Source organism: Pezoporus wallicus, unplaced genomic scaffold, assembly GCF_028554395.1.
Source record: "Pezoporus wallicus isolate ANWC-B61680 ecotype Strahan unplaced genomic scaffold, APGP_CSIRO_Pwel_v1 scaffold_8769, whole genome shotgun sequence".
Lineage (NCBI taxonomy): Eukaryota > Metazoa > Chordata > Aves > Psittaciformes > Psittacidae > Pezoporus > Pezoporus wallicus.
Genome location: NW_026642673.1, coordinates 943,813 through 970,268, shown reverse-complemented (window position 1 = coordinate 970,268; position 26,456 = coordinate 943,813). Strand labels below are relative to the sequence as shown.

The window sequence follows — 26,456 nt, the reverse complement described above, 5'->3', positions numbered from 1 at the left end:
AGCCCGGTGTGGGAGGGATGAGGCGGCGGCCTCTTCTCCGCCCTCCATCCCCTCTCTCCCGGCCGCCGGGCCGCGGGCCACTCGCATGGGGTGTCGCGGTGCAGCGCAGCGAGCCGGGCGTCCAGCGCTCGCCGACGGAGCCGGGGACGATGCTGGCGGCCGCGGCCCTGTGCGCCGCCGCGTTGGGCTGGGCTGCGGGAGCGCGGCTGCTCAGCGGTATGTACGGGGGGGCGGGCGGGCCCTCCGCTTGCCCGGCTCCGCTGAGTGGGGACGGCGCCGAGGGTCCGGGGAAGCGCTGGGTACCGGGCACGGGGCTGGCGGCCCGGCCGAGACTCGTCCCCTGGCCCGAGGTGGGCAAGGCAGCTCCGCTGGGTGGGGGGGATCGGCTGGCTGGTACCGCCGTGGCGACATAGGCGACGCTACCGAGAGCAGTGATTTTTTTCTCTCCTAACTCCCAGCGGCAGCTAGCCCTGCCCAAGAGAGATCTCCACATCCTCCGCTCTGGGTGGGAGCAGCCCTTCGTTCCTGGCTGTAAAAGGGGTACGCCGGTAGTCCAGTTTCATTTTCCTCTTCTGATAAGAAACCCTTCTCTGCTGTATTTTTGCCTCAGCCCTAGGAATTTCCAGTGACGCCCTGGCTAACGGAACTACTTTTGTCAGTGGTAACTACCAGCCTGGCTGAGTTTCCAGACAACACCAGATTGTCTTACTCTTCCTCTACAAAGTGTTCCTTGAGTCTCGTCTCCTGATTTTGTGCAAAGGAATGTTGCCTATTTAGATGCCTTTCATGGGAATAGATGACATACGGCAGCTCAAATTTCAACCAGCAGTACTTTTTGGATGTAGTACCCAAACTAGTTAAGTCTAGTCTGGTTTTAGGGTACAGAACAGCCAGTCTGGGGGAAGTTTCTGCCTGACATGATATTCAGCAGAAAGCCTGAACACTGTCACCCATGAGATGTTTATGTTAATCTAATATAAGGCAAATAGCTTTATTATATCTATAAATCCATTTTTAATTCTGCGAAGCTCTTGTCTGCAGTAGGACTTTTGTGGGAGTGATTTAGAGGACTCTGCTGCCAGCTGTGGGGTTCAGGATGTATTTCTATTCATGAAATTTATACTTCTCAGTATAATTGACTTATCCGTAGTCTTGAATTATCAAGGCTCAGCAGGCTTTGAGGCAGATCCCATCTAGGCAATGAGGAGACAGCGGGAAAACATGAGGAACCCTTTCAGCATTGGTTAGAGCTACACATCCATTTGACTTCTTACATAAATTATACTTGGGAACCTAACTAGCAGTGAAGTCTAGATAGTAATAAAGTACAATAGATTTTCCCCTAGTTGAAAGCAGTGGCAAGTTTGTCTGAGAAGACAGATTTTCTGCCAGTTAATGCAGAAAAAATATGTTTGTGTATCGGAAAAGAAACCAAGTGCAGTTTGTGACACTGTTTCTAGACAGTTGCTGCTGTTAACAACAATGTGATGTCTCAGTAACTTTCTTATGTCTCTCACAATAGCAGTGGACATATCCCTCAGAAGAGGTAAGCTCTTTTTTCTTTTTCAACAAGCCTGCGTAAGTGTTACGTTACGGAGGGAAACACAGGTTATGCCTAAAGATGTATTTTTAAATACTGCTTTTGCGGTACAGCCAGTTTTATGTGTAAAATGGCAGCAGATTCTGTGCTTCTTAGGACTGAACTGCTCGAAAATTCCAGTGAAAAGGTGTTTAAAGTCTCACTTTTAGAATGGCTGTAGAAGAATAAAGAAAAGGCAGCATATGGAGGGGTTCTTAATGACCTGTCCTCGCATCCCATTTGTTCAGAGTATGTTGCAAATGTTGCTAAATGTTTCTCTGCTATAAAAACATTTAGGTTAGCAGATTGTGCCTGCCCGGTGCTTGAATAGAAATATTTACTAAGTAAAACAAAACTGTTTGTTTGCACAGTCTAAATATTGGGACTCTTCTGCTGAGAAACATACAAGTGCATAATTTTAGATTATGTATCTTTTCACTTTGATCTTTCCTTTCTTTGTAATCAAAATAAGCCCCGCTGCTTCATGCATGAGAAAGTCCTTGGCTTACGACAGTCTGAAAGCAGACATTGTTTACTTCCTGGGCAGTCAGTAACATGACAGTGCAGAGCAATGCTGACAACTGTACTGTGTGAACACATCGTAATACACTGAGTGTACGCTCCATGAAAGTAGCACATAAACCCCAGAAGATAAATTATCTCTGCTTCTGTAAGGGGATCTCTAATTCTAGCCAATTTAAGTCCTTAAAAATAATATTAATTAAAAAAAGCCTTCTTGAACCCTTGTATAATATCTAAACTGTTATACAGTGTGAAACTCAACCAAATGGAAGTATTAGCATTCAGGTTTGCTACTAACAGCCGCAGTTTCTGTAACAGGTCTTTCCATTTCTGCAGGACAGACAATTTGTCGTCGTGGAACAGAGCCACCGTGCTACAAAATAGTTTATTTTCATGATGCTTCACGCAGGATCAGCTACGAAGAAGCACAGCATGCCTGCAGAACTGATGGTGGACATCTAGTCAGTATTGAAACAGAAGCAGAGCAAAGACTGATCGAAAGATTCATTGACAGTCTCTTAGCTTCTGATGGAGACTTTTGGATAGGGCTTAGGAGGAAAAAGGAGGTAGACAACAGTACAGACTGCCAGAACCTCTACTTCTGGTCAGATGGCAGCTCATCCAACTTCCGGTAGGTACCTACGGGCAATTCTGGGAAGCAAACTGGCTAGGGACTGTCAACTGCCTTTAGCAGTCAGAAAGGATTCTTTCAAGAGTCAACCACTGTTGTTCTAGCTGTCCTCTGTGTTCCTTCTGCAGTCACTGACAAGTGGTAGTATCTCTGGAGAGCAATTAATCCCACCCAGATGTAAGGGGTAGACAAATTACCCTTTGTAGACCCTGCTTTCTCTTTGCTGCATATGAAGCACCTAGAATGTCTAGCTTGGGGCTAGACTGGTAGTTTCTGATTGCTAAAAGGAGGTGGATGAACAAGTGATCTGGTCTTAAAAATCTCTGATTAGGCATGAAGAAAATGTATTTTGACCTGAAGGTCCCTCTGCTTCAGATTCCCTGAAGTTTTGTCCCTGGTGTCCTAAGCAATGGGCCTGTCTCTTTTTCCTTGCTGAGGGAATAGCGTTTTTTCCTGCTAGACAGTTAAGATTGGAGAGCTTCAGTATTTATTGTAGACATGAGTCTTACAGCATTTGCTGTAGTTAAACTATAAATGCAATAACCTTTAAAACCAATACAAGTTTACTGGAGTTGTTTTCACTACTTTCACATTTCTGTTCAGCATAGAACCAAAACGTGTTTAGCCTCAAAAGTTCTGCTTGATTTGACATGTGTGGAGTTTATTTCCATATTGAATACCTTGGTGTATCTGGAATTACTTCTGTTGTCTTGATCAGCTTTCATGAAGTGCTCAGCACTCCTACTTTTACACAGTGGAAGTGGGGGGTGAGGGTGGGGTGGGGTGTGCTGAGCTGTCATCCTCTTAGATTCTGCCCTTTGTGGTGCCCTGTATGCTGTATTTCTATGTGAGCTTCTGCAGTATCATGGAAAGTGATGTCAAGTCTTACTTGACATGTTTGCTGTATTTTCTTAGGAACTGGTATGTAGATGAGCCATCCTGTGGGAGTGAAATCTGTGTTGTGATGTACTACCAGCCATCTGCCCCACCAGGTGTTGGAGGTCCTTACATGTTTCAATGGAACGATGACAGATGCAACATGAAAAATAACTTCATTTGCAAATATTCCCTTGGTAATGAGTCATTCTGTAGCTTTAAAAACCCAACCTGCTCACAGTCCCCAAGAGGAAGTATGAGAAAATTGCTATAACTGATAGGGAAACCCTTTCTTAGATTTACTGGAAATATCTGGTGAGAGACAGATGTCTTTAGGTTCATGCAAGTCACGGGGAAAACAATCTCTGTAGCTACTTGCTTTGTGACTTCATGAATTCTCGGGGGATTTTTATAAAGCATTTGATACCTCAAACGTGGCCTGAGGGGCAGAGAATGCTGAAGAAGGGTGCTCATGCTATTAGACTATATTCAGTACACCTGGTCTCCCTAGTCAAGCTTATGACGAAACTGCATATATTTTTCTCTTTTAGAGAAGACAACGAGAGCTCCAATAGAGAATTCCCAGAAAGGTAAGTTACAGATATTTGAGCCTTTTTTTAATGACATGATAACTTTCAGTAAAAAATACCCTGTGACATTCATTGTTAAGAACAATCACACACTGAAAACTGCTACGCTAGAAGTATCCCTGCCGTTTCCTTGTGCTGTTCTATAACCCGTTCTGCAGGAACACGGTGTTGCTGTTTGTTGATGCAGTATCTGGGACCACTGGTCATGCTTGCAGAAATTTAAGCAGAATAGTACCAATATACCTTGCACGTCTTTGCAGCTGACAGTCTCTTCAATCTCCTCTCACCCTCACTTTTTGATTCTTAAACTCTTTCAAATAACATCTGAAATATTGCTTCTTTCCAGGTGTTGCAACAGAACCCTTAAACCCACTATTCCCAAAAGAGCACCATAGAAAAGATGCTAATGTAACACTTGTGAAAGCCCAAGGTATGTTGTGTTTATTGGCTTCCATAATCTTGAAGATTTGAGCTTATTTTACTTTAACCTGCTTAAGTAGATGATTGGACTCCTAGACTTGCTGCCTTTGAGAAGTACATACTGTTAGATTATTAGCAAAACTAGAAGCCCATTGAGCTGTGATGATGCTGCCTCTTGCAGCAGTTAAGTTTTCCATGAAGTTCTGGGCACGTCAAATGCAACTGGAAGTGAATAAAAGCTGGAATCTTATTTTCACCCCTAGAACCTGTTCAGAGTCTTGCCTACATCCTTATTCCCAGCATTCCTGTACTGCTGCTCCTCATAGTTGTTATAGGCATCTTCTGGTTTTGGCTTGTTGTGAAGAGGTAAGTGACATTTTTTGTGTAACTAGTGAATATATGATACCTTGTTCTGGAAATCATTTTATAGCTAGCATTAGAATTCTGCAAGATGCTCTGGAGAGGACTGTTTTCAGTCAAATATATGTTTAAACTGTGTCATATTTCAGCCAAATAAATGTTTAAAAGGTGTTAGCTCCAGGCTAAGTTACTTGTGAAGTAAAAATTCAAGTAAATCACATTAGGCCATTTTACTATTTTCACAGACCTATAGTAGTTAGGGAATAGTGTAAAACAAGATGATGATTTTGAATTGTTAGCACTGAAGTTTTCTTATTAAAGAAAATACTTGAAATATCAGATCCCCTTAAAAAGTGAAAAACATATTGGAAATAAAAGGACATACATTTGGAGCAAGTAACGTTTCCCAGTTCCCTCTCCTTGCTTTCCTTGTGTGTACAGTACCTCTGATGGTGATGCTGGCTGTAGTTTTGGGAGTGTCAGTGTAGAGTTTTGCTGCCTCAGCATCTCAGCTGGCACCAGAATGCAAGGGCTACCTCAGCAGGTCCTGCCATAGAACACACCTGGAAGCAAGCAATAACAAATGTCATCCAGAGTCCAGGCTCTAAGTGTCAGCTTTCCCCAAGGGCCATCATTACATTACTGAGAGGTGTGGTACTGTTTTGTATTTGCCTCTGTAAAAAATCATATGACTTGTCCCCTTTTCTCCATCCCTAAGGAGACAGGAGCAAATTGATGCAAGCCCAAAGGAGGAAGATGCATGGCTGTCTAACCACAGCAGAAACAGTCCAAATATGGATATTTACAAAGTCATCAAGAAGCAATCAGAAGCAGATCTGGCTGGAACCAGGCCTGACACTAAGAATTCTTCCTTTCGTAAACAGGAAGATAAGGTGCTTGACAGTTTCCCCAGTGATTACAGTGGTGCAGCAACAAATACATCGAGTGGCTTTGTGACATTGACCAGTACTGAAAGTGGCTTTGTGACCAATGATATCTATGAGATGTGTGGACATCATGTGGGGAGGAGCAAGGAATCGGCCTGGGTGGAGAACGAGATTTATGGATATTAAGGAAATGGAACAAAACAAATCCTGGGATATGGATGACAAAGTGAATGTTGATACAAGCTAACCTGCCTTCCCTATGCACTTGTTTTAATAATAGTATACGTGATGTTTATCCTGGTTTTGCATTGTCCCTATATTCTTCTCTTTTTCTGAAAGAATATGGGTTTTTAAAGATCCAGACTGAAAAGAATGTATATATTTTGCTCTGCATCAAGTCTCCTGTCCCCTGGGAATGGCTTGTTATTTCTCTTTATTCTTTTTTTGTACTCCAAAGATATGCCTTTGAAACTAAAGTGCAATCAAAAATCTGTATTTATTTAACTGACCTTCAAAGGTGTTAAAAGTCACTAGTGACTGGATATATATAGATATATATAAACCTATGGTTTCTCATAGGTACTGATTGCAGCACTGTGGCCTCTGGAGTCTTTTTTTTTTCAGTACAGAGCCAGTTTGAGTTTGTGAATGGAGTCCAGCTGTTAATAAAGAAGTCATGAATGTGGGGTTGCATTCAGAGCTGTACAGCTTTTTGCTAGCGATCTTGGCATGTTTGTAGCTGCATATGTGTAGAAAACACTGCAAAGTCAGACCATTAAGACTTGTTTGTCCTGCCTGATCTGGCATCTCAACTGCTTCATCCATTGATTTATAGATTCTCAAGGCAAATATGTTCAGCTTTGAGTAAACCAGCACTGTACTTGCTCTGTTTTCAATTATTCCACCAATGGAGTTGTTCTTTAAAAATGGAGTTTTGTTTGTATCCCATTGAACTAATAAGTGGGATTGCAACATAAAAAACCAAGTATGTTGAATGTTTGGAAGCTGGATATTTGCACTGAAGGAAAGCAAGCATTTTGGGCATTATCATGTATCTGGGGCCATTTGGTTTCAGCTCCGTACTCTGTCTCAGTCTCTTCTTAACTATGAGTGCCTCAGTCCCATGTGAAAAACAGAGAAAACAGCAATTCACAGGCTTACAGGGAAGCCTAAAATCTAATAATTGACTTTGAAGTGTTTTGGGGACTACAATAATGAGGCCTTGTAATAGATAAAATTGATGTTATTAACCAGCAGATCTGTGCAGCAATTTTGAAGCATGTCTAGAAGCTGTATAAAAATTTATTTGATTAAAATATACGGTTTGGTTAAGCAGCTCTGGCACCTAACCCTGTATGTAGCAAGTAATGTTTTTTACTTATTCAGTTAGATCACATTTGATCTTTTCACAAGCTAAATAAAAATAGTAGATGCTTGTTTATCTCTGCCCGCATTTAAAAGCTTCAGTTTTGACACTCTCTATTGGTTAGAGCTAAAACAAAGGTGCAGGTTGAGGCAATCTTGAGACCGTAAAATGCTTACTGAAGCCATAACTCCTCAGTATGCAGTTTTCAAATGACGGTTACATCTTTGTTGTCTGGCTTTACACTAGCGATTTGCTAAGCTCTGGGTTTTGGATCCATCTGGGTTTTGGGTTTTGGAGTTGTTTTTTCCTTTGATGAGAGACAAGGTAATGGAGGGAGAATGACCAAACGAATAAAGCATGTCAAACAGGAACACAAATATTACTCACCTATTGCTCTGCAGGTGAGTATTTCTGGCTCCAGGACAGCAACATTCTGCTGCCAAACAAGTCTATGAAGCACCTGAAACACATTCAGCTCTTGACAGGGTTCCATAAAAGTTTGATCTTCTCCATTGCACAGGAATAAATAAATAGGGAAATGAAGCAAAACCAATTTGCATAAGCCACTGGGAAACAAAGTTGTGGCAAAGGCTTTGGCAGAAGGTGTTTAATGTGTGACTGAAACAACAACAGAAAGGAGTGCATGACATGGCCATGATTTGTCCTGCCAATGCAAATATGCAGGAAGTCCTTTCTGGATCTGTGTGTTGTTGCTGTCTGCTATAAACCTGGAAATATTTTGGTTAGTTGCCACAGCTGCGTCTCTCATTTCCCAAACGCTACAGGTGAAGTTGATGTGCACAATGGCTGTCATGGGTACCTGTGGTGTCACAGAATGTCTGCCGATCTCACACTGTTCCTCCACAAGACTCAGTGGTGCAAGATGAAGCCCCTAAAAAAGTAGTCCCCTAAAAAGGAAATGAGATAAAAGTCTTCTGTTTTGAAAATGACACCACGTTTGCAACCATTTCTCCTGCAGAGCAAAAGCCTGGTTTAGGGGAATAGTCATTGCTGGATGCTTGCAGTGTCCGGGGTTTTGAATGCAGCAATTAGTGTTTTTATCAAGCAATTGTGTTTCTATCCAGTTTGAGTCTTGTACACTTGACCTCTTCCCTTTTTTTTTTTTTTTTTTCTTGTTTTGGCAGACACTAAGCATCTTTTAGGCATTGAAAAATAGGAAATGAGATGAAAATGCTTGAGCCAGATGTTGGGGATTAGGTATGTAAGCATGTAAAGCTATATTTTGGCAACTAAGTGTGGAACTGCTGGCTTATTGAACTCAGGCAGAGTTAGCTGCTTGTGCTCAGCTGGAACTTATTAGAAGGCAAGATAATTTTGTCATTTCTTTGCTATCTCCATTTAGTTGAGCACCACAGCCGTAGTATTCTGTGCAGGAACATTGACCACAAGAGGGCATGTTTGCTCCACAGTTTGTGTCACTCAATCGAGTCTTGGAAAGGGCCTGAAGAGCTCCTCTGTACGTACCACTGTGAGAAGCGCTTGGATCGCTTTCCTTGAAGCACAGCAAAAGCCATCAATGGCCGTTAAAGGCTGCTAGACAAAGAATGGTTTTGTGACTGCAGTTCTGCTAGCAGAGTTATTAAGAACTGTTTTTGTAACCTGAACTTTCAGGCCAAAAATGGCAGTGTGGTGACTAGCAGAATAAAGTTTCTACAGAAGTTTTCTATTGCAAACACAAAATCTGACTTAATAATTGATTTTACTCCAGTCTGGTGAGACTTTACAAGATAAAATTGGGCAGAAAGCAAGTAAATGTTTTATTACTATTTTTTTTCTACTTATAATAAAGTGACTGTGAATAAGGCAACATTTTTGAAGAGTGTTGCAAAAATTACTTTGAACACACCAAGTTTGCCTCATACTAGAATTCTTGACTGGTCAGTGCTTCAGGTTTCTGAAGAAAATGAAGCATCCTACAAGGTGAAACAGGGTGAAATCTCCTAAGTAGCAGTTTGGGATGACACCATTTTCTATTCAAGTAGGATTATGGTAAGCTTGCTCATGCACCTATCAATCATTTAAAAGGGTGGATGTCTGACTAACTCAAGTCATCAGTTAGTCATTGCTAGAGCTTCTTAAGGGGATAAATAGAACAGTAACAGCACAGTTATTATCCATAGCAGTCTAAGTCAGCAGCGTCATCTCAAAATGTCATTCCTTAGAGGAATCTCATGAACTGCAAGTGCAGTGAAGGACAAGCATTAACTTTTCACGGATGTCTTCAGTTCCCATTGCAGAACAGTCATTGCTGTTTTGACACGTAACAAATTTAACCAACTTTCCACATGTATGAGGCAGCTTTATCTGCAAGATGTGGATACAAAGGGAAAGCAAGAGGCAGAAGGTTGTTTCTTGCATTCTTCCACTCACTTTTTGCGGCCACACTGTTTTCTGCTATGTTTGCATGCACAGCACTCTGTGTTCATGAAAGGCCTGTGACTACTGCTGAAAGTGCAGTTGATTCAGACACGTGTGCTCTTGTATCATCAGCTTTTAGACATGCTTCGTTTAGTCAGTGGAACTGAGCAAAGCCCCCAGGCACGATTCCTGGTATCCACATGTCAAAACGTACCAGTTTTCCAGTGTGAGATGGGTCAGGGGAGAGGGAGCGATGAGAGAGGGACAGGCGTAAACCAGGAGGGGAAAGATTGCTGCAGAATTGAAATGAGCATGGCATTTTGAAGACAAAAGCAAGCTAATGTGTAAGTACTGCAAACATAAAGCAGACTAGGTGGATGTAGTACTGGAAAGGAAATTTAACATAAAACACCTTAACCTTTTTCACTCTTACATTGTCAGCTCTGAAAGGCATCTAACCATGTTATGTCAAAGGACCTAAAAAAGCTTCCAAATCTGTCTTTCCAGGTGTGTAGGAAATGAACAGATTATTTCAGTTGGAAGGGACCCACAACAATCATCTGGTCCAGCTGCCTGACCATATTAGTGTAAAAGTTAAAGCATGCTCTTAAGGGCATTGTCCAAATACCTGTTAAACACTGACAGGTGTGGGGCCTTGATCACCTCTCTAAGAAGACTGTTCCAGGGTTTGAGCACCTTCTCTGTTAAGAAATTCTTCCTAACATCCAGCCTCAACCTCCCCTGATGAGGGATTCCCACACAGTCTATCAGTGGATCCCAGGGAAAAGAGATTAGCACTTCCTTCTCCACATTCTCTCCTCAGGAAGCTGTAAGGTCACCCCTCAGCCTCCTTCTCTCCAAGCTAGACAAGTCCAGTGTCCTCAGCTGCTCCTCACAGGATGTGTCTTCCAGCCCTTTCACCAGCTCTGTTGCCGCCTCTGGATGCATTCCAATACCTTCACATTCTTCTTAAGTTGTGGGTCCTAGAACTGCACATAGTGCTCAACATGAGTACTGCATAACAATAACCAGGATTTCGGCAGGCTGATGTACTAACAAAAGGCATCGTTCTGATCTGGAATAGCCTGGCCCATTGAAAACGCTGCTCACTGGTAGAGAGAGGGCGTTTCCCTCAGGATAATATATACTCAAGGGTCCCTGACCCAGGTGCAGTAGCCCAAGGCTCTTACTGTACCCTGGGGCTAGGGAGACCCTGATTGAGGGCTCCATTGAGAGTCACCTGGGTCTGGCTCGTTCCTCCTCCTCCTGCTAACGATGCGCTCAAGGCGCCTCCACCCCTCTACAAAAAGCCTCGCTGGGGGCGCAGCGGAGAGCAGGAGGAGAGCTGGGACGAGGCTCAAATCGCACCGCACCGGGGTCGGGAGCTCCGGCGGGGGTGCCGGGGCCGCCGGGAAGGGGAGCGCATCCCAGCCCGGTGCGGTCCAGCCCCGCCGCGGTGGCCGCGGTTGCCATGGCGAGGCTCCTCCCGCGCTGACGCGCGCTGTGACGTGCGGTTGGTGGAGGAGGGCTCCGGGGCGCCGCAGACAGACTCGAGCTGCTGCCGCCGCTGCCCGCGCCGGAGCCGCCGCCGCCGCCCCCCGCGCCCAGCATGGTAATGGCCGAGCCCCGGCGGCCCCCCCCGCTGCTGCCCCGCGGGCTCGGGCCCGTCCGCGTCGGCTTCTACGACATCGAGGGCACGCTGGGCAAAGGCAACTTCGCGGTGGTCAAGCTGGCGCGGCACCGCATCACGCGCAGCGAGGTGAGCCCAAACCAGACGCGGCTGCGGGGGCCGCGGTCGCCTCCTGCCCCGGCCGGGCCCCTCCCGGGCTTCGCCGTGCCCGGCGCTGGGCGGCAGAGCGCGGGTGCCCGCCGGGGCTCCCGGGGTTTGGAACGAGGGGCGGCGGCCGTAGGGCTGCGGGGTGCTGGGGGAGCCGGGCGCGGAGCGGTGTGGTTCCGCGGCCGTGCTCTGGGATGGGGAGCGGGGGGCGGGCAGTTGGCCTCGGGGGTCTGCTCGGGAGCTAGGGATTTAGGGTGGGGGTGGCTCGGCGGAGCGCGCAGCGGCGTCTTTACAGGCTGCTTGCTCCTTTTGTCCCTTTCGGCACTGGAGCCTCCTTCTGTAAGGAGGGGGGGTATCTCTTACTTGAGGTGTTCGGCTGCGGGCAGGAGCCTTAGCCGCCGTTTATTGTTTGTTTTCTTGCTTTCATCTTCCTGGCAAGGGCAATGATAATGCTGCCTGGTCTAGCTCTAGGGGGATGCCCCAAGTGGCTCAGGCCACAGGCGGTGTGTTGCTGTCACAGTAAGGATGCTCGGGTTGGGAGGGTGCAGGGGTCAGGCGGCTGCTGGCTTAGTTCGTGAGTATAACCATCAGACAGTGATAACTTTCTGTTAACAAGGAAGGTTCAAACCTTGTGTTGTACTCACTTTCATGTCCTGAATGTTAGACGGTTTCCTGACCTGGCCAGTACTTGCAGATGAGCAGTCTTACGCCTCGGTAATCTGTTTTAGCAAAGGAATGTCTCTGTATGCGCATCCCCTGATTTCTTAAAGTCGTTCTTCATTCTTCAGTTCATAATCCTGCCAGTTAACCAAATTCAACCATTTTTAGTCTCTTTGTTTAACCACCACCCCTCTCCCCCCTGTGCCTGTGTTACCTGGTGATTACTAGTCAGTGGATTCTTAACATCTTATGCTTTGCCTAAAACAAATTACTGTAAGTCTGTATAGATAAAATGTAGTTATGGTCACTTTTAAAAACTGGTATCTGATGAGGGTAAGGGCTTTGAAAGATCAGCTTCCTCTTATATTTTCTTTTTAGGTGGTTTTAGTCACAACACCTAGTGTTAAGCTTTTCATAAGGCTGTAATGGTTGCTTTCATTGTTTACTGAAGAAGAGTTTATTGTGCTGCTCTGTACCAGGCAAAAGTAAATAAAATACATCTGAAGTGCAAGGTAGAAAACTGAAAAAAGACTGCAATTATTCAGCTTCTGTGGTCTTGTGTGGTAACATCATTCCTTGCAGGAATGAAAAATGCCTTTAGTTTGGGCTTCAGTTATGGAAAACAAACCTGCAATGCTAACATTGTTCTGGCCATGCAGTGATAGGTGAGGCTTGCATCCCCCAAGTACTAAAATAGATTTATCTTATTGTCTTATTTCTCAACTTTTAGAATAAACTATTATTGCTAACTCCTTCCTTGCTATTACTGAATAGCCAAGCAAAGCCCTTGCAACACTAGTGATCTGTACCCAAGTTTGATGCCATATGCCAAACTAATAAATGCTTCACTTGAAGTTAGTAAGTTGTTGTCTACTTTTTAGTTCTCGTTTCTGTGGCAGACTTTGTGACGGGGATGAAAACTTTAATTTTTGTCATTTTAGAAAGTGTATTTCTTTAGTATTGTTCAAAATAACAAAGGCTACAGAAAACAGAGCATAGCAGCTCCCAACTCTGGTATGATTTTTCCATCAGTGTCCTAAGAAATTGCTGAATTCTGGTGCATTCTAATACAGTCTTGAAATTTTTTAACCAGCTTTCTTATTCTGAGAAACTCTGTGCCCAGTTTGAACCCTTTTGATCTTCTGCATGATTTTTGCAGCAAATTTGCCTGTATTGAAGGCTGATATCAAAGTCCTTCATTTTTCAGTACAGCTACACTGATTTCTGCAGTAAGAGATCCAAGAACATTTATCTGGAACTTAATTGCTGAGTTAGTTGCTGAAAGTTCTTAGGTGGCCTCTGAGGAAGGGGAAACCTATTATGATTACTCCTAGTAATGTCAGGGGAAATTAATTCTAGCCAAATGCTACTTTGAATTAGCGCTTCAAGTTTGGACCACTTCATTTCATTTACTGTTAGTTCAGTGTACATCTAACGTGGAAATCCTGCTTATTGATGTTTGTCTCTCAGGCTTGTTCTAAACTGTTGCTTAAATTTCTTGAGTTGCTAATTTCTCACATTCATTTGTGCCTTTACAAAACTTGCAGCTAAAGAATATTCAGCTTACTAGCTTCTTGGAAGGCTGTACTTGTGTCCCATTACATCTGTACTGCAGACAGATCTGCGCTGTGTTGCTGTTGAGACTTGCTCAGAAAGCTCTTTTACAAAGGACTTTCCTTGTCTGAGTTTCTCGTGAATCTCTGTATTTAAACCCTTTACATTCAGTACCTGTCTGTTGTTGGGCTTTTTTTAGCATCAGTACGTTTGCTCGTGTAACTGACTAGCCAGTAACTCTCAAGAAAGATGGGCTCTTCTTGCCTGGAAAGGTCAGCACTTGGGGATTATGTAAGGAATCCATCCTTTTTAAGGAAAACTCACATTATCAGAGTATAGAGTTTTAACTTGAACTGCAAATAGTAAGCATAGTTCCATAAAATGTTAGCAAAGTGTCGGTGGAAATAAAAAGAAACTAGGCATGAAGCAGAAGATATACATAAGACAGGGTAGTAGATGGTTATGCAAACTCAGAAATAATAACTAGAATCCTGTATTACCGCAATACTAAAATTGCGTGACTTAATAGTCAAACAAAAAGAAGAAAAATGGGGGGTTGATTCCTATTTGTAGTAATAGAGGTAGTGCATGGCACTAATGACAGTCCATAAAGAGTGCCCCAGAAGGGGCTGCATGGTTGAATGTGGTCTTTGCTTTGCTGCTTGTTTGTGTTTGTTGCCATTCAGATTCACGTGCTTTCCTGCCCTGCCTATTTATCCTGTTGCCGAGAAATCCTGTGATCTCAGGGCAACTTTTGTTAATGAGGCATGCACAAATAAGCAAAATTTTTCCTCAGAAGGAGTCTAAAAGAGAGCAGAAGTATTTGCAAGCATAAAGTTCAAGAAGATGGATATTTTCATCCGCTGAAATACGATGACATGAAGCAGTGAACAGTAATGAAAAGCTCTTGCCATAGATGAAGGTACTACTTGGAAAGAAGCAATGCAATTTAAGGATGAAGAAAAGCCTTTGTGAATAGGCTGTGAGAGAGTCATGTTCCCCACCTCCCAAAACTCTAACTAATATCCCCTAAGGATTAGTCATCTACAGAAGAATACTAGCCATTGCTCCTCAGATGAAAATGAAACCTTTCTGACTAGTATGGCCTTATGGTTCACAGTTAGGCTTTTAAACTGCATGGTATGTTACACGTGGTTTGCACTTCTCTTTGAAAATTACCAGCTCCTGATACAAGATGTGACACTAGTTTAGATGTGAATGTGTGCTTAGGTCTGTGTAAAAATGAAAGATACAAGCAGAGACAGCTGCTCCCTTTGCTATGTAGCATGAAGTTTGGGTTAGTGGAGTAATTCAGCAGGAAAATGACATTACTGCAGAAAAAAACCCAAACATATATATATATATATATTGAGGGTGCTGATTTAACTGTTTCCAGCTCTCTGGATCTCTTGGCAAGGGGGAGAGGAGGAACATATATCTGGAGGCAGAGGGTGTGAGCTCACAGGTAGAGCATAACCCTAAAGGAGGTTAATGCCTTTATAAATCTGTGATAGCCAAGCACTTTGCTGTTGCAATTTGGAGTAGCTCCAGATTGCAGGAAGTTGTGTTGATTAATTTTAATGCAGTTTATCTACTATTAGGATGCATTGGGTTAACAAGGCAAATATGAATTTCTGTAACCTGCATGAAACCTTAAAGCTTGCACTGGCATGGACAAACCTCTCTTTTATGTCGACTTGTTAGGCCAGCTCTCTAGGCTGTTAGTAAAAGAGGGAAGGAAATGCATGCTCTTCCTAATATTTTTACATTAAAAGCAGTCATGAAAGTTCCAGTGATAGTTTGGAATACAAATTTAAGCACCAAAAACTAGTGATAGGGGAAGGAACAGGATCCCCTCTTTTATTTGAAGTATGTGCTAATACTATATATTGATGTTTGGTTGGGATTTTCCAGTTTGTTGTCTTTTATTATCCTTAGGAGAAGTGATAACTATTAAAAAGGCCAAAACTAGGGTCAGAAAACTTGTGTAATTGTCCTCAATTTGGTACGTGCCAGATTAGAGTTAGTTTGCATGTGCTGTGGCAATGCTTGACCATGCTAGAGAAATGAGAATTCATTTGTGTGTGCAGGCTGTCTCTCTGCACTGTCTTCAAAAGATCAAAGTGATGTTCCACCATCTGTGCAAGATGCTAGTAGTTGTTAGCGAGCTCTATATTCAAGGACAAAACACTTTTCAGACAGGAAACTCTTTCCCATCTTGAAGCAGTTTCTCCACCTCTAAGAATTACTTCCCTTTTTCCTGTCATCATGACACAGCTGAGATCATGGACAAAAGTGAGCCGTTGCTGTTGAATGCACTGTTCCTTCACATCATTATGAAGAAGTTGCTGGATTTTAAGTATTTCCAAGTGGGTTTTCTCTGTATCTTCTGTGGCCCTGGCAAGATGCATGAATGATGAAGATTCAGAATAAACTGAGATATCTAATCTGCATTTGACTGTGGAAGCAGTGGGAGCCAGCTGCTACTATGCTGTTTCTCCTACAGAAGCCTGCCACAGTATGCATGTATATAATATGCACATTAAGAGTTGTACAAGGACTGCAAATAGGAAATTCTTTTCCTTCAAGTAGGCACACGCTTTTACTCTGTTCAAAACCAACTGCTTAATAGTACCAAATAATTCCACATTGTGAGACAAAATATGGTTTGATGTAATATGGGTTTTTTAAATTGAAAACCTATTAAAAATAGAAATATAGCTTGTTCTTCATTAATTTATCTCTTCCTCTTGTATCTCAAATAAGATAATTAGTGGAGAGCTGTGCGTAGAATTATATCAGATATCTGAGAGGTTGTGAACTGATGTGGTTATACCGCACACTTTGACTATATTAGTGATAGCTGTTAACTGAATGATCCAACTAAAGAAGTCTTGTTTGTCTTTTTTTCTTGAACAGAGTACAGATGTAGCAGACCAAAAGGCATCTCAACGTGATGACAGAGGTAGCAAGTAGCCTGCTGAGACAGTGGCTCCTTTTGTAGTGTTCCAAACCAATTTGTTTTCCAATGTTTGCAAAGTCACATGTAACATCATTTTTCTAGCTCCATAGTTGCCTGTAGGAATTCAGTATTAATTGACTTAATAAAGAGCACTTTATCTCTGTCATTCGTGTCTGGTGGTATCTTCATAAAAACATTTTTATGTAAGTATCCAAGTCCTTGATACACTGTTGTACCTCGGTGTCCAGCGTCTAAGCAGAACAGGTCTTTTCAGACTCAAAAGCTGTAACTGCATAATACTTCCGTCAGTGGTACATGTTAGTGTTACCACTTTGTGAGTCTTTGTATAGACAATAAAGTATGTTACTGTGTGCTCCTGTGGAGCGTTAACCTTCTGTGGCTTGTACTAAATCTGTGATCGCTTTTCCCTTGTGGTATGGGGAGGTAAGGAAATGTTTCATGACTACTGAAAGAGGACTTTTCTGGAGTTATTCTGCTCCAAGAAACATGTGACTTGAAGACTTGTTTTCTTGCTCCTACATTTTCAGGAGAAGGATTTGGCTTCAGTCTTGCAACAGTCTTTGGGAATTGTATTTCTAAATACAAGAGAGATAGGGAAATTCTGGAAAGGGAAGAAAGTAGGACATATTGGAACACGAAGCACTGTTCTTGGCCAGAAAGTGGAGTGAAGGTTATAGGAGGATTTGTAGCCATGATTTCCAAATTTATGAGCCTTTTATATTTTTTTTTAAATGCTTCTTTTCTCTATGCGGTTTCACTGGTTGTTGCTTCTTAGGCAATAAAATCTGGTCAAAAATCTTAACCTTGTAAAGATGAAAAATGCCTTTTACATCCTTTTATGTAGAATTACTTTTTAGTAACTGAAATTATTATATAGCTGCATAGTCTTATTAACCTTGGAAAACGTAAAACTACACTAGGCACTGATTATTAAATTGAAGGGAAAATGGAAGTAGTTAATCTTTAAAACTGAAGAAGGACAAATGAAATACGTAGGTTTTCCTGGGGAACTGGATAATTTTGTTAGGTGGGAAAACAAAGTTAGAAGACTTTTTCTGTTGGAACTCTATGGATGTTAAAAGCTAGGAACTGCAGCATGCAGAACTATGTCTATCTCTGGAGGAAGCTGGCAGCACAGACACTTGTAGGTAGGCTTGGAAGTGGTCACAGGCTGCACCTTTGAACTTTCAGTAAAAGGAATACTCAAAGTTTAGGAGCAAACTGTGGAAGTGCCAAACTGTACTGGAAAAAAAACACCAAGAGTCAATGTACTTGTAAAGGTGGATTTTTCACTAGGAAAAAGTAGCTGTGCAGTTGCAGAATCCTCCCCTTCCCCAGTAGGAGGAGGTGAGAAGTACAGAAGAAGGAAGTATAAATATTAGTGCTAATCAATCTGATGGTAGTGTGATGGACAGATGAACAGAGGTTCAGAGCAAGCTGCTGTGGTGTGGGGTTTTTTTCCCCCAGATCGTCCACACCTCCCTTATTTAATCCTTTGCTGCAGTTTCACTTATTTTTCCTCTTCTAGGCTAGACTTAACCTCTTTTGTTTGAAATCATGCATAGCTTTGCTTTTACTAGTTTTTCTGTAATGCACACATTTCCTATATGAAAGATTAGTAAACAGGAGAAAGTTACTGTATCTTTTTTTTGCTTGGATTTGGAGAGCTTCCTAAAACACCTTACTATGGGGAAGAAATGCACGCAGCTGTAAGGTGAAATTCAATGAACCAGAGCCAGGGAAGGAGGCAGCTTTAAAAGTTGAAAGTGAGGCAGGTTTTAGGTAATGCTTATGCAATGTGTGGATTATGTGAAGTAAGAAAGAGGCGAAGAAAAAAGCTACTGGAAATACCTCAAGTTCCTGAGAAGCTGATGCTGTCTGTGTCAATTGCTGTTTTAATTAGGTTGCCATTAAACATGAAATAAAAAAAAAAAAAACAACAAAAAAACCACTCCAGCCTGATTTTTTTTTTTTTTTTGCACTACTCTGCATTGATGAAGGAGGCATTTAGGCTTTCCTGAACACCTGATCTGTCCAAGATTGGAGATACCTTGGTGCTTGACTGCAAGCTGTATTGCTGTTTTGTGATGGGAATGCAAGATTGCTACAGATTAATCTTCTCATTGATTTGTAAATAAGAGATGGTGAGCTCCATTCTTAATTCTGGAGGTCACCCTAATAATGGGGGTAAACTGGATTAGATGGGGAGAATGAAGGAGAAACCAGCTTGTGGGTCTGTTGATTCCAGAGAGACAGTATAAAATAGAGGAAGGGGAGAAATGTGACACATGGGTTGTTTTTAGTAAATGTTTTCCTGCTGTACAAGAATTTTGTCTGGCTTTAGTGCTTTGTTTTGATTACTTTGACGTTTTGTAACTTTCCTAGCGAAGTGATTTCTTCTTAGGCTACCAAATAGTGCCTGCAAAACCAGCATAAACAGTAACCAGAAGTCATTTCATTAGGTGTGATTTTAAATAAGGCCAGGGAGGATTAAAGGTATGGGTTTTGTGTGGTGTTTTTTCTTAAGCTGCACGAATGATTGTTTGCATCCTCTGCTGCCACATGGCATATAATCAGACCAAATAAGGAAGCAGCTTGCTGTTCTGCCTTTATAAGTGAGCGAAAGGGGACCTGCTGAGAGAATGAGCAATTGCTGGAGGGAGTAGTCAAAGGGAGTGCAGATCTGGCAAGACCAAGTGGGAAGTCCAGTCCTGTGCATATTACTGTTCTTTTTCCTGCCCTTTTTCCTTGCATATGTGAAGCCAGGCCTTTATTATCAAGTTTTATACATATGCCAAGTGTAAGATAGCAAATTAATATTGTAACTGGAAAGAATGGGAATAGGATGGGGGGGGGGGGGGGGAACAAATAGGAGCAGAAACATGTTTCATTTGCATGGTTTAGCGAATATCTTCATAGTCAAGTTAGAAACTTACAAAGGGAGACCTGTAATCTTTTAGGACCCTGCCATCCTAAGCTTCACTGTTCCCAAACACTTCTCAGTGCAGTGTAATTTGAAAGAGGGCAGAGCAGATGCGTTATGAAGAGAGCTGTAAATAAAAGCAAAAGACAACGGGGAAAGCATCTTCTGAAAAGATCAGGTATCAGGATCCCCTGAATTGCTGTATGTTACCTAGGATATTGAATGGTGCAGAGAGCTGGGGAGGACAGGAAGGCTGTGTGGAGTGGCAGAATGCCATTTTAGGTACCACTTCTTCCAAGGTACCCACTGTTACATTTTGAAGGATTAAGGCTATGGAGTTAACTCGTGATTAAGGGTGAAAATGTTACAGGATGCAAGTCTTTTTTTCTTGTTTTCTGCCTAATGGGTGTAATATCATTATTCTTATCAATGTGTACTGGCCTTTGATAAATCCAGCCTTAGTGAGTTCTACATTAACGGGACATTAGTTAAAAAAAAACAACAAGCAATATCCTATCTTTTGAAAAAAGTTTCAAAAAACTGTTTGCTTGCTTTGGAAAATAGCCCTGTTCTGCTTCAGCTCTGTAAGAGTGCATCCTGCATCTTAGAAATCAGAATGACTTTTCACTGATTACAAAGCTATACTAGTTTATTCACTCAGCCTTGTCTTATTTTTCTGGTGGTTGGGGAAGACAGTGACTTTTGAAAGGGTTATCAAGCAAAAGGGTACTGAAATGAAGTCAATAAATAGTTAATTCTGAATTCAGGTGGGTCCATAATCAGCCTTACTGCAGATAATGAGATTCACCTCCTGTGGATTTTTGTCTCCTGCATAGCAGCTGTCTCCCATAGTTCAATAGTTTGTGAAATGCAGTTATAATTGGAAGTGTTTGTGTGACTTATATATTGTTTGCTCCTGCTTCAGCATTAATAATGTGATATTCAGGATGAATAAACACCATTTATATATTGAATACTCCTTAGTGTTGTTACCTTTGCATGGTTTTTATGCATCTATATTTTGCACATTGAAATTTTTAGTTTCCAAAGCACGTGTAATTACTTGTAATTCATTTTGCAGGTATTGGCTAAAAACAAGGTCAGTAGGATCAAGATGTGTTTTCTAAACTAATCGAGATCTGTTTACAAGGTTTGACTGACAAACATCTGTACAGTTTTTTTCCCTGAACAGATGAGCTGCAGATGTCCTTCTGTAGTAGCATATTAATTAGTTAAAATGTTGAAACTGCACAGATCTATCATTCTTTGTGTTGAGCCAACAGGATCATTTTAAATATCATTTAGCATTTTGGGATTCAAATTGGTTACCTTGACTCCAGAAATGGATACCATTAAGCTTTTTAAGATGATCTTTGTCTTTACAACACTGCTTCATGAAGGGTCCTTGATTGTTCCCACCTGCTACCGGTAAGAGCATTCTGCACCCGGGCTCATTGGAGTACTGGCCTTCATCACCGGTCCTGTGTCTTCCATTTTATGTAAAACCCTCTTTCTGACATGCTGATGTAGGTGATAGTCCTGAAGCCACTTTAATGGGACTACTGACATGTTTAATGTGGTGCTGCTATAGTTTTAAGTGGGCGATGTGTATTTTTGAGCTAGAAGAAACCTCTGAGTTATCTGGGGTTGCATTATTCCCTTTGTAATGAGGGCAAACTAATGAGGAATACACTGGGGAGTCTTAATCTGACTTTTGTGATTTGTCTGCAGGTGGCAATAAAAATCATTGACAAATCTCAGCTGGATGCTGTGAATCTGGAGAAGATCTACCGAGAAGTGCAGATAATGAAAATGCTTGATCACCCACACATAATAAAGCTTTACCAGGTATGGTTAGTGGTGTCTCTTTTTTTCCTACTCCCCTCTCTCATTTGCTCCTGTATGAAAAGCTTGCTCTAGGCCAATGACTTTTGGCAAATCACCAGCCCATGACAAACTCTAGCTTTTCTGGAATTGATTTGCATTGGGGTAGCATTTAAATTCTTTGAAAGTACATCAGTTTTGGTCTTGTTCATTCTGTGGTACCAATTAGGCTGGCCATGTTAGATACTCCAATGTACCTGCAATCTGCTTAAAATACACAGAAGGTTGTTAATTTTACGTTAGTGAGAGAGCTGAGTTAGAAATACCTGGTGATGAAACTTTGCTGTCAGTTAGTAGATAAGGTACTGTGTAAACTAGAGCAGGATAGGGATATTCAGCCTTATGTGTCTACATTGAGTACTAGCTGGGAGGATCTGTATGGATATAGTGGTTTTCTCGAGCCATGTCTTGGCTCAGAATGCAGATTAAGGAGTACTTTCAGCCTTTTTTTCCTCATCCAAAGATAAGACACGAGGACACGTAAATTGAGATTCTGCAGACGTACTTGTGACGTAAATGCACGCACTAAGCAACAGCTTCCCAAACACTGTATCTTGAAGCGTGTTTACTGGGATGCAGATAACTAGTTCAACCTGGGATTTATTTTTGTGGAATCTTGCATTTCACTTCTGTTGTGGATGTGGACAATTGGATACTTCATCCTAAAGTGAATTATGTATGTGGTGGAATTGAATGCATCCCTTTTACATAAAGGATTGATAATTACAATATAACAATGTGTATTTACATAAGAGAAAAACCTTCACTTGTGATAAAGCAGACAATGAAAACTTTTGAATGTTTGTGACTTTTTTTAGTGTGCATAGTTTGTATAGTAGAATATAGGTTAGTTCTATATTGTTTCATTTTCTGTTCCTGTTAGCATATGGTAGAATGTTTGAGGCTGCTGGCATTTGTGCTTCAGTTAACCCTTGCTATTAAAGCTGATGTCTATAAAGACAATGTGAGCAGACGGATTTACCTGGACCTATAGTGTTGGAATTCTTCTGTTGAATAAAGGTGAAGATCCTGGTTTAGACTTGTTTAGCTTCCATCTTTTGGGAAAGAGACTGTTGCTTCCTCTTAAAAATGTCAATTTATTGAGTAGAGGTGGACCCTGGGGAGTTAAATCTGTAACTAGCTTCAGTAGTATCTGCCACAGTTCCTTCTGAACGAATGATAAATCACAGAAGTGGTAGAGTCTAGAGAGGGTAATTGTATGTAATGCTTACCCCTTTACTATCCCTTTTACTAAGGGATTGGCTTGTTAGAAATGCATTTGGTAGAGAGGTGAGTTTATTTTTACAAAACCCTTCAATCTAATTGTCTTAGTAGTTTGCTTGTATAATGTGCCTATTGCTGTACTGTGTCCACACTACAAGTTTCTGAATTGTCTCATGTCAAGGACTTACTGAGGATTGTCAAAGTCAGGTAATGAAGCTACTGATCTTGGCTTGATTAAGAATGATTCCATAAATATATATATGTGTGTAATCAATATATAATACAATGTTGCAGCTTCCTGTCTCCAGATGTTAATTTAAAACAGTCTTTCCAAAATGTTTTGCCTTCTTGATACAGACACTTCAGTCATTGCATGCTCAGCTGTTGTAGAATTAAACAAGGGTGCAGGAGGGACTGCAGAACTGCCATCTTGTTCTGTCAGCTGGCTTTTCAGTGATTTGCTAATTCTGCTTCTATCATAACAATGTTTGGGGTGTTTTGTTTTGTTTTTTTTTTAGCATTCCTCTAAAAAGAAGAAATTTTTGAGCCATGTTCGAGTACTTTAAAGCTTATGCATAAATAAAATACAAAAATCGAGTTCAAGGTCTTGTCCACAGGCAGTTCAGATTGAATGATTTCACTGTGATTCTTGAAATAGGCCCAAAGTGTGTTGGGTGTTGAAATTGTAGTAATATACTGAAGGGAAGTCCTAAAGGACTTACTGTTTGGAAGCAGAGGATTTTTTCACTTTGGGTGTATATCTTGATGATTCTATTTGTGCAATGCATTCCTGACTAGCTGCTTAAGCAATTGAGGAGTAGATCATTAGGAAGAAAGCTGCAAGGTAACTGACTTGGCTGGCTTTCCACAGCTGATATCATGAAGGATGGAATTTTGAATTGTTGGGTGATATCCTTCTCTTCAAGGCCATGAACACTAAGTTGGCTAATTCCTTACAGGAAAGGCTTTAAACTGAGGATATGATGATTTTGTTACTCACTTGTGGATAAGAATCCTATCCACCTCCTCTGTGTGCTGGCTTTATGCAGTATATAAAGCTTATCCTTGTTCTTAGCATACAAATGCTCCCCTTGAAATTGTTGAGGTAACTTGAAACATCCAAGTGAAAGATAGTGATAACTGTATGTGCAAGGCAAAGACTTTCATGTCCTTTACCAGAAGAAAACAATGAAAATATGTACCCATTTGGGTGCTTGCTTGCTTTTTGCTCTTCCCACAAATCCTCTCATGTGATTTCTCTGTCAACAGGTGATGGAGACCAAAAGCATGTTGTACCTTGTGACAGAATTTGCCAAAAATGGAGAAATTTTCGGTAAGCAAGAGAGTATTTTCATGTTCAACATTTTAATGTTAACTTCTGAAGTTTGTCAGTTATATTTGTCTTGCCCAAACATCCCTCTTACTGTAGTATGTCACTTTCCTTTATTTGTCAAGAATAAAGTCAGTGTTCCTTATTTCAGGACTAATAACTTCAGAAAAACTGCTACAATGTACACTAGTTAATTGTTAACTGATGTTCCTTCAGCAGAAGACAAAGGCTTGTTAAATAGAACAGTGCAGGGTAAACTCTCAGCTGTCAGAATTGCCAGGTTTTCAGCATTGAGTTAGATGAAAAACTATTACCAAAACATTTAGCCTGATAATGAACATTACCCAAACAATATTCACTTTAACAGGAGAATCTGTTTCTTGTGCAGTTGTGTACAAATTTATCAGATGTGATGTTTTAATGTTTTCAGGAAATACGTGCTGGGCAGGAGAGGATGTCAGGTTACATGTATAATAAACATTTTAGGTTGTCTGTATGGACTTGCATGGTCAAATCCATATTAATTCTTGTTCTTTTTCTCATAATTATCACTCAAGTAGAACTTCAGTGTTAAATTTGTGTGAAATTCAGTATTTCTTTTTAATTTTCTTTAGTTTTCTTTCTTTTCCTTTTTAGTATTTCTTTTCTTTATGCTTGATACCCAGGAACTTAAGACTTCTCACATGCATTTGAGTTCCAATAATAAAATTGGAGTTGCTGAGAAAGTTTCTCTGAAACAGTTAGGCCAAATGAACTTAGAGGGCAATGGAGTAGAGTTCAGCATGTAAAGGGCCCTGGTAATTGGAGCACAGAAGAGGTGGAGTCTGGCTGATCTTTATTTTTTACACTGGGGGGTGGGGGAATGGATTTCATGGAAACAGAACTCAAATGTTCAAAGTTCCTTCTTGTCTCAGTATTTGGTTTTGGTGGGGTTTTTTCCCCCTTTTAAGTCCTTATCATTGGACTGTTTGTGTCATAAGCAGGATACCATGTCCATGGCAACTTTGATGTAACTGTAAAAGTAGAGAAAAGTAGGGTAGTATCTTAAAGTAGAAAGATGACTACTCAAACTGTATGAGCTCTTCATCCTTCCTGTCTTGATTGTGCTTGTGGTGTACTGAATTTGCCATATCAAGTCTAACAATGTGTGGAATAAAGTCTCCCTTTTATGCCATTAGTTTTCAAACCACACAAGTAGTGGGATGCTTTTCTGGAGTCCTGTACCCAAGTGTCATGGACAGGATTATTTTTAACCCCTGTACTAACAGTCTTTATAGCTTCAGTGAAATTTTCTGTATTCACCAGCAAATCTGAATTTGCCTTTTGCCAGTTAAAGTCATTGCAGTCAATGGTGTGTTTAGCCTAGAGGCTTCAAATGCTGCTACAGTTTAGATTTGTTTTTTGAAAAGGTCTTCAGACTTAATAAAAACCTTTGAATTAAGAAGGTTTCAGTTGTGCTTAATGCTCTACAGATCTATGACATTTTTAACTAGCTGTTTCTGCTCTGTTTTTAAAAGTTCACAGCCACTGTCTTGTAACCTCCTTCAGCATCCCTCACCTGAAGTCTCTAAACCAGCTGAGAAGCAGATTATCTGTTAGCTGAACTAACTACAGTGAACCTGTTCTGAATAGCTAGTTCTCATCGGTGACTGTATGTATTACCAGAATCCAGGCTGCAGAGGGGAAAGAAAGTGAAGAATAAACTTCAAGTATATCCAGAAATGCTTCCACATGAGAGATATTCAAACATTTCTTTGATTTCTTAAAGTATTAGTATTTAATTATGTCTATACCTGTAAGAGCCTAGTCATACCTAGTAGTTTGTCCTGGGTAATTTCATACATGCTTTGAGCAGAGATGCAGAAAACTGAACTGGAATGGGCTTGAGCTGCTATCTGCCGTGTCCCAGCTTTGTCACAGCATCAGCTGCATCATTCTTGGAAATCTCCCTAGAGAGAGATTCAGTAACCTTCCTAGACAAAGCTATTTAGGATCTGAGTTCTTTTAATTATAAAGATTCTTTCTGATGTTAAATGTAGATTTCCCTAGCTGAAATTCTAACCAATTATTACTGCTTCTGTTAATAGGCATCCTTAAGACTAGAAATACAGTGTGTCCCCTAATAAGGGAATATTTGTTTGTTACTAAGCTTGAACCAGATGAGTTATGTCTTGAGTGCCTAACACTGAACGCAGATCTCAGGAGAGTTGAGGTCAAAAGGGATTTTATAGGGAATGTCTAATCCAGCCCTGCAGCTCAGAGCAGAGTCAACCAGAGCAGGTTGCTCAGGACCATGGATGGAGGCTACCATTTCTAGCCAACCTGTTCCAGCATTTGGCCACCTGCACAGAAACAGACTTTTTCATGGGTTTAAATTAAAGTTCCTGTTTCAGTTGGATACCTTTGCTGAGAAAAGTGGCTCAGTTGTCTTCCTCCTGTCAAGTATTTATGCACGCAATAAGATTCCCTTCTACACCTTGTCTTCCTACAGCTGTTTTAGACTCCCCTTGT

At 41.4% G+C, this 26,456-nt stretch overlaps 2 protein-coding genes across 4 annotated transcripts in view; both read left to right on the top strand.

Moving 5' to 3' along the window:
* The first annotated feature begins 2 nt into the window (after window positions 1–2).
* Window positions 3–6,744, top strand: LAYN (layilin). 3 transcript variants are annotated; one of them, XM_057432022.1, is made up of 8 exons: window positions 3–216; window positions 1,523–1,546; window positions 2,438–2,732; window positions 3,648–3,805; window positions 4,160–4,198; window positions 4,545–4,628; window positions 4,882–4,984; window positions 5,700–6,744. In XM_057432022.1, exons 1-8 carry the CDS (start codon window positions 18–20, stop codon window positions 6,049–6,051), a joined length of 1,254 nt encoding a protein of 417 aa, XP_057288005.1. In that variant the 5' UTR covers window positions 3–17; the 3' UTR covers window positions 6,052–6,744. The 3 variants fall into 3 exon arrangements, with proteins under 3 accessions (XP_057288005.1, XP_057288004.1, XP_057288006.1); XM_057432021.1 differs by having other exon boundaries at window positions 5,697–6,744; XM_057432023.1 differs by lacking the exon at window positions 1,523–1,546 and having other exon boundaries at window positions 5,697–6,744.
* A 4,360-nt stretch (window positions 6,745–11,104) lies between these two features.
* The window catches only part of SIK2 (salt inducible kinase 2), a 45,286-nt gene continuing 29,934 nt past the window's right edge, over window positions 11,105–26,456 (top strand). Inside the window, exons 1-3 of the mRNA XM_057432050.1 lie at window positions 11,105–11,369; window positions 21,239–21,355; window positions 23,885–23,948. Coding sequence (XP_057288033.1) covers window positions 11,220–11,369; window positions 21,239–21,355; window positions 23,885–23,948 — 331 coding nt within the window. The 5' untranslated portion in view covers window positions 11,105–11,219. The remainder of the gene's footprint in view (window positions 11,370–21,238; window positions 21,356–23,884; window positions 23,949–26,456) is intronic.